The sequence below is a fragment of the Vipera ursinii genome (assembly GCF_947247035.1).
Source record: "Vipera ursinii genome assembly, chromosome: 2".
Classification (NCBI taxonomy): Eukaryota; Metazoa; Chordata; class Lepidosauria; order Squamata; family Viperidae; genus Vipera; species Vipera ursinii.
Window position 1 is genome coordinate 137,605,145 of NC_139513.1, and position 8,497 is coordinate 137,613,641.

At 41.3% G+C, this 8,497-nt stretch overlaps 1 protein-coding gene across 1 annotated transcript; it reads right to left on the minus strand.

Annotated features, from left to right (window-relative positions):
• Positions 1-1,309: 1,309 nt before the first annotated feature.
• On the minus strand, positions 1,310-7,895 carry MIP (major intrinsic protein of lens fiber; the record flags this gene model as incomplete). The annotated part of the gene is made up of 4 exons (XM_083356889.1): positions 1,310-1,495; positions 2,460-2,540; positions 3,244-3,408; positions 7,536-7,895. The coding sequence occupies 4 exons, from the start codon at positions 7,893-7,895 to the stop codon at positions 1,310-1,312; spliced, it is 792 nt and encodes a 263-aa protein (XP_083213015.1).
• Positions 7,896-8,497: the final 602 nt, after the last annotated feature.

The window sequence follows — 8,497 nt, forward strand, 5'->3', positions numbered from 1 at the left end:
GCTGCCACAATTTCTGCAGTCCAGATATGGCAACCCTATCCTAAAGACAAGTGAAACCATGCCCTAATTCTATTTCACTTCATTTTTTTTAGCACTGGGATAAATTATGTGGGATAGTGAGAAAAATGAAACAGCGGTAGCAGCAGCATCTGATGGAAAGAAATGACAGAAATGTAAACACATCAATAAATACTTTAAGTAAAAAGTGAGATACTTCCCCCTCCTTAGGAAACTTATTTTGATTTAGTGATTGTTTAAAATGGGTGTTATAAGGTGTTCCTACTTAAGCTGCTAAATCCCTACCTGGCATTTTGAATTTTATAGAGGAGCTATGTATTGCGTAGCACAAAAAAATCCAGAGCTGGCACTAGCAGCAGGTCCAAGATCAGCACTGAGCATATTGAGGTCACTACCCAAGATGCCAGGAATTGAACTGAGACCTTCTCTATGTAAATACATGCTTTATTCAGTGATGTTTGTTCCCTGCTGGGGTTCTGGCTCTGGCTCTGCATTTGCTTCCGCCCAGAATTATTTCTCACGTATGCACAAGCCAAAATTATATATGTATATATTCTACATGGCCACAAGTCACTTGCTCTTTCTCAATACTCTCACCATCCTATGTCAATAGATAATCTGAGCATAATTCCTCCAAGGGGGAAAGCTACTTTCATGGAACGAAAGAATTGTTCCTCTTATTCAAGTCCTCAAACCCACTTGAGCCAAGGGGTCATACCTTGCTGGCACAGCCCACAAAACTGGAGCCAGAATATTAAAAGCAGCAGGGGAAATGAAACATGCCAATGGCAAACTCACAAAGAATTCTAGCAATCCCACACTAAACAATCTGTCTCCCACAACAACTCAGGAGCAGAAAGGAGAGCAGCGAGGTCTGCAAAAGGTGACTCAGCACAACAGATGTGAAGGGAATGCAAGTTTTGCAAGAATTCAAAGCAGAGTTATTCTTTTATACCTTTGGTTTCCCCCCCCCCCACAAAGCAGTTTTTAAGACTTCTCACTGCAAAATAAATCGTTTAAAAATCAGGCAATGACATAGTCCCCCTCCCCTCCCAACCGCACTCTCTGCATTCTATTATCCCATTTTTTATGTGTCTGTTATTTTGTTTTTATGAGAGAGAAAGACTGGATAACATATTTTCCTCCTCTGATTTGTGCCTCCTTTGTGCGACCACTTCCCGCTGGCCAGGAGCAATAACAGTCTGTATACTGGGCCAGTTATTCTGCCCCATCTCACCCCAGAGCAGGGATGTGTGTATGTGCTATGGTTGTGCCACCCTATGGTCACTTTTTATAGTGCTTGGGTCTTCAGCTCAATAGGATCCCCTGGAGGTTCTCTGGATGTACTGGTCTCAATAGGCCGGTCACCTTTGAGAATAGACAGACGTTCTGAGATACTACGCATCCGAGGGAATAAGATGAAGTCGTACAAAAAGGCACCCATCAAACCACCAATAATTGGTCCAACCCAATATACCTGGAAGAACAAAAGACAAAAGCATGGGAAGGGGGAACAAAAAGATAGGTCAGGGATACAGAAACAGCTTAGGTATAGCATTGCAGGGGAAAAATACTTCAGGGTATTAATGCTAGCAGATTAAAGTCCTCTTCACCCATCACTGATAAATCATAAAGTACTGGCAGCCCAGCCAGCACCTCTAGTCAGCTAATCTCTTCTACTTTATTAGTTCCACTTCATCATTGAGCCTGGAAATGGATTCCTAGGCTCCCAGAGGTGACAAGCAAAGCAAAGACTCTTCCGTAATTGCCTGATCTCTAATTCCATTGATTCAAGATTGCTCATAGTTTTTGCCACCAAGTTTAGATTCATATGTTGTCATGCACCTGATAATTAGTAGAATCTTAAAGTAAGGTTATAGAAGTTTGACATTCGGGTGCTCTGACATCTTTGGTGCCCTCTCAACATTTTTTTTCTTTCTTTTTGAGTTGAGCAATTGCCTGGAGAAGTCCTTTTTGTTGGCAAGATTTCAGAAGAGATTGCCATTGCTTCCTTCCCAGGGATGAGAGAGAGGAACTGACCCAAGGTCACCCAGTTGGCTTTGTAACCTGCTTTTAACCACTACACTAAATTGGCTCTCTCCTCTCAACTTACCAACAGAATAAAAATTGGAACTGAGCCCATTTATTTGGGGGACTATTTAAAAATATTTACTTTTATAGAAAATTAAAATGCTCCCAAGTTGCCTCTGCTACGTTCTCTCCTCAACCAAACAATATTTTACTTAGGACTTCCTGGGAGTCAAATTTCAAGAGTTCAGATGCTGGTTGGGATACAGATATAAAAGACTCTCCCTTCTGAAGTTGGAATTGTTTCTCCAAATTCAGAGAGGGAAAATCAAATAATAATTCAGCCCCTGGACTGTTGTTTCAAAGAACTGTAAGATGTCATCATTTCTTATGCTTACAAACCCCTCCCTTACCCAGTGGTTGGTGAAGTTACGGGTTATGACAGCTGGGGCAAATGATCGGGCAGGATTCATGCCAGCTCCTGTGTAGTACATCTGGAAAAAAGAGTAGGGTTATGATAGGGAAATAATTTTTTTCATCATGCAATTCAGGTTTCTAGTCCTAAAGGGTCCAACTCCCTGATTTATATGTTTGTTTAAATATTAGCAATTATATAGTGCCATTAGGCACATGCACAAGGCAAATAGTAAATATATAATAAAGCAACAATAATTTCATTAAAGCACCAAAATCTAACTGAAAAATAATGTATACTAAAAATGTGTACCTACTGAAAGTTAGTTTAAATGATGCAGTTAAAATAAATTAAAGGGACAAACTGTTACACTGAGTAGATTCCATATAGCAAACTGGAAATCTTCACCTGAATTCCAAGGAGCCCCAAACTTATTTCATGTGGCCATAGGCTTAATTTCAAAAGCCTTCTTCAAATCCATGCCGGGATAAAAGTAGCGCCAGAAAAAGGCATGACCATCCCCAAAGATTCCCTTTGAAAGATTGGTGTGCTTGATGGGAAGAAAGATTCCCTCCCCCACTCCTCTACTTTGTAGATTCAAAATAGTTAAACAGAAGAAAGATCTGAAGTTAAACTGCTAGATGAATAGGATGCGGTTAAGAATGAAGGGAACTATTGGAAGTAAACCTCCATCCAGGGCAGATCAGGTGGCTAATACAGAGACCGCCTAAATATATTACAGCTGGCTATATGTTAGTGCATCTTGCATATTGAATCATTACCCCAAAGAGGTGTCCAAGTGTGAGAGAGAATCCAACTGCCAGGGCCACCGATCCCATGCGTCCATTACGTCTCTCGTCGTAGGTGGCAAAAACACAGAGGACAAACTGTAGGGTCAGGATGATTTCCACAATGGTAGCTTGACTTACATTTATACTAGGGTGTATCTGTAGCCAGGAAGATAGGTAGAAGGATAGAACTATGAGAACAGCAAAAGTTATAATTCATTCAATACCCAACTATACCTCTTAGGGCACTGATGGCGAACCTTTTAGAGACCAAGTGCCCAAAAACCGCCTTGCCCCCGCTCTGCCTGCCCACCCCTGCCTTGGTCCGCCCTCAGGGCCATCCACGGCCCGACGCAGATCACCCAGGCGGCCCAGCAGTGCCATGGTGGCCACGCCCTCCACCTGCACCCCGCAGCATCATCTGCTGCCCAGCTGCCATGTGCTTGGCTGCGCTGCTCCGTGCGGGCCACACCCAGGGTGATTCTCTGGGGGGGCTGCTGGTGAGGAAGGGGCTGCGGGGGAAGGCAGGGGCTGGGGCAACAGCATGCATGCCCACAGAGAGGGCTCTGAGTGCCACCTCTGGCACTTGTGCCATAAGTTCACCACCACTGTCTTAGGGGCTTTGGTTTGTAGAAATTATTTATGCATACTAGGAGGGAGCATTGATTGCACTTGCATCTAGCATAGGTTTGTAGAATGAAGATATTACATTTTAATAGTGCCCATGTGATTATCTACCAGACCAAACTTTAGTCAAGCTAGAGGTTCAACAAGGTGAGGCAGGGATAAAGGAAAGTAAGATAGGTCTATAAAGGAACAGGAAGTCTGTAGCCAGGAAGAGAGCTTTAGACATGCATGGACGAATGAATGAGACAAATCTTGACAGTCTATTATTTATATCAAGTGGATAAATCAAAAACAGCGGCATTTTCTAATGTATGCCTGTCTCTCACATATAGCTGATTTTCTTCCTTCGGTTCTCTCTTGTCCGTAGGGTGGAGGCTGGACAACTCCCAGTGACATGCTCATCCAGTTAATTAATGTTGATGTGCCTTTAATTTTTATAAATCATCCTGATTTGGTTTTTGGAACCTGAGGTAAACCTATATTTCAATCATTAATCTTGGATCGTTTAATCACTCCTAAAAGCTATCTAGTCTGACTTTTTTTACACTATATCTCTAACCAATGAAGCAATTGTTTATTAGTACATTAAATATTTTCCTCATCTAAGACCTGAACCCCAGAATTTCCCCACTCCTTTGTTTATTTCACCATATACATGTGTTTATGTGTCACTGGGTAAACAAAGAGGGAAAATGTAAGAAAATGTAAGGGACTCTTAAATCTACAAACTCCATTTCTGACGTCAACCAGTTTTAGCCAAATTGTGTCCCGCTGCCGCCACCACTGCACTCTTCAAAATTAGGAGTTGAAGGGGGTTGCATAGAGTAAGCCCCAGTAGTAAAATTCAAGCACCAATTTGTGGGTTGTGAATTTGCAGACTTCTAAATCATAGAGTCCTGTTTTATTCACAGCTGACTAGGTTTCAGAGTCAGTTCCCAGCTTGAAGTGTGTTTTGATGGCCACCCATCTTTGCTGACTAGTGGATTTAACTGAGGGGAATTTAACAGGGCAGGGATTTTAATTTCCCACAATGCCATCCAAAGTGAACTTTTGGCAAAAATTAAAATGGCAGCTAGACACTCCTTTTTGGAACTCAAAGCACAAAGGAGTGAGGTAAAATGTATCTAGCTAATCCCTGCTAGTTTTCCTTCAATCTACTGTCTCTCTGGCTTGTTGTCTTCCTTTTATGACATATTTCTTTTGAGACTGTACTGGAATTAACATTCTGTCAGATTGCAGTCTCTCACCAAAGAGCCCATCTCATGCTTAATGCACAGGGTGCATCCCACCCACCCCACCCCACAAATTTTTGACTGCCTCTGGATGAAGCCTGGGGTCCAGTGGCATACAATTTTCTCTTCAGAGTCAAGGTCTTGGGAACAGCTGGTTAGAACAACTCGTACTGAAGAGGTTATATGTACAGTTTGGAGGTGAAGATGATACCCTCTTATCATGTGTCAGGAAAATCAGTAAAATGGTGGAATTTTACTGATTAAAAAAATAAAACACAGAGAGACTTGAAAATAATAATAATAATAATAATAATAATAATAATAATAATAATAATAATAATAATAATAATAATAATAATAATAATAGATGTTACCTTAGGTCCTTGGTTAGGACTTGAACTGTTAAGTTTTTACCAGTCCCAGACTGTGAATTGAACTGAAGGTTAATAATCATAATCATAATTGATAAATAAATAATGCACCTGCCGAGTTTCAAAGCAGCAACACTTGACTTACAAGGCAAAATTTATATTGACTACAGGTGGTCCTCATTTAGTGACCACAGTTGGGAAGGGCAACTTTGTCATTAAGCAAAGTGTTTGCTAAGTGACAACTGTGCTTATGATCTTATTTTAGCTTTCCTTTGTTTTACAGACCTGTGAAAGTCATAAATGTGAGGATTTGTTACTTTTTCATCACTGTTGTAACTTTAAATGCTCGCTAAAGGAAGCAGTCACAATTAGTGGTCTAAAAGCCACTAGAAGTCATCCATTGGCTCAGCTAAAGGGCCAGTGAAAATTGTCCATGGGACGCTGTAGCTCAATGTGTTATAAGGTAGAAAATATGGTATTTTGATGCAGAGCAGAGAAATGTGCCTTGAGGTTATTTGGCAGGCAAGTGAGGGATTAAGAGACCCCCTCCAAAAACAGATGCCTGCCTATTCTGGAAGCAAGACAACCAAGCAGTGCTGAGAGCAAAGGAATTGGTGGGTCTATTTCAGTTTTTCCCATAGCAAAAATGGGAGGAAATCAGTTTAGTTTAGGACTTCTCACTAGAAGACACAATGATGTAAATGCGTTACAACCTTGGCTTTTTTGGGGCACTGCACCCATAAGGTTGCCTTCATTTCATCCCCAGTCTGTTATATACTATTCATTACTAATTGGGTAACATCATCAGTGACATTATTTAGTTGGGTAATGAAACATCTGCAAAGAAACAACCAAGCTCAGAGAGGATCAAGTACTTCAAAGTCCAACCTGAACTATAGAAATTCTTTTGTATTGGCATCCCCAGCCTGTGAGTGAGAAAGCGCTGGTGTTAAAATAACAGTCTAAAAGCAGCCACATGATGTGTAAAATGTTAGGCTGTTAGGCCGCTACAGACAAACCTCTAAATAGAATTAAAATAATTTCATAGTCTGTAAGAGAAGGATGAATACAGATGCCTTCCATTCATCTAGAACAGAATTGTATCACAAGAATTCATCTAGGAATTTGAACATCCATTATTGCGAACCTCCAAAATCTGATATGTGAAATTAGATCACCAGCAAAATGTAAAAATAAGTACAGTACTAACAAAGGATGTATTTAATACAATCTAATTCACTCAGACTTTGATTATTCCAAGATACATTCCTAGTATAATTTTCATTCTGATAATTGATATTTAAATATGCAGCAATTATTGCTCAAATCCAAAATACGTCAGTTCAAAATCCATAATTAAAACGCTTTTAAACTCAGCTGAAATGGTGGTCTGAGGGCTTCTAAAATACAGTACTTTTGCCTCCTAAAAACAGTTCATTTACTACAAAAAGGAAATTTACTATCCAAGGAAAGGTTTTGCTATTCAAGGGAAGTTTTTAATACGCTGTGCCATTACCCTATCTAATGATGAGGATCCTGAACTTTATCTTTCATTTGAAATGTTCCTGTGTTTTTGCACAAATTCTAACTTTCTCTTTTTACACAAAAATAAGTTTCACAATTAGTAATAGTGATAATATTCGCCGATGGTTACACTGATATAAAATTCAATCATATTCTCTTTTATGCTCTACAAAGTTTTATGTAGACTATCCTGGGCAATCTGGCGTTTACCGAGTAACTACTCCAAGAGACTTGTTGAGACAAAAATAATTTACCTATGAAAACATTTCAATTCTTGTTTCAGGTTCTATGCTAGGAGATTCATCTTTCTAGATTTAAGGTTAACAAGCCTTCCTACATGGGATATACTTTATACCTTCATACTTCTGGTTCCCAATAATCTCCCTAGTAATCCAGATTTTAAAGGGCACAGTGTGCAACCCTTTAGAGAATCTCCTATATACAGCAATGTTAACTCATTGCTTGTCTCCAGCTGTAGGGATACCCCCCGCTCTTAAAAACATTTCCAGACAGCTTTGCATGATCCCATTACCGTGTTGAGTGCCAGGTTACCCCGTAGTGCTGCCGGGGTGACTCCATAAAGCACAGCTGCACCGGCCAGTCCTCCCAACACCTGGGCCACCACGTAGAAGACAGCACGGAAGAGGGAAAGCTGCGAACCCAACAGAAAGGCCATGGTGACAGCTGGGTTGATGTGGGCACCACTCACGTGGCCTAGAGACTGCACCATGGTGGCTGCTACCAAGCCAAAAGCCAGGGCCACTTGTAGAACGTTTGAGGGGCCAACAATCCAGCGAAGGGAAGCCCCCAGCCCAAAAAACACATAGAACATAGTCCCAAAGAACTCAGCGAAAACAGCTCTCCAAAAGGAGGATAAGCGTGCCTCCCACATGATGGGTCAGGAGGAGTACAGAGACTGGACAGGGTGCAGCAGGATGGTCTTGAAGCTCACTGCTGCTTGCTGCACCACCCCTCCACCTAAGCCCCTTGTTTTCTATTGTGGCTGTGAACTTTATAAGGTTTGCTAGTATAGTCCAGCCCAGGAGGTGGGAACTCAGATTGACTGATTGGAGTCTTTTAACTCTTCATTGTCTGACCTAAAGGTCTAGGCATAAGCCAATTCCTAGCCCCTGTGGCTGCTATCAGAGCTTTAACTCCAATAATTTGAACTTTTTCACTTCCACTTTTCCCTTTTCCTTGCTCAAATGTTTTTCCTCCTAGCAGTTATTGTAGAAAGATTGTCTTCTTTCTGATGCAAATGGCTTCAGTGGCATTCATTGGGAAGTAGGGGAGATGGTACGGAGTCCTCCTTCACAACCCAAACCAGAGTCTTGGAGGGTAGGGGGACACTTGCATGTTCTTCCCAATGCAGAGGTGCAGGAGAGGGAAACTGCCTAATTTCCAACGTTAGCAAGCAGCCAGAGTTTTTGACTGCTTGTGACATGTCATTGTTGGTTCATGTGTGTGATTGTGCCAGGGAAGCGTCCACTGCTA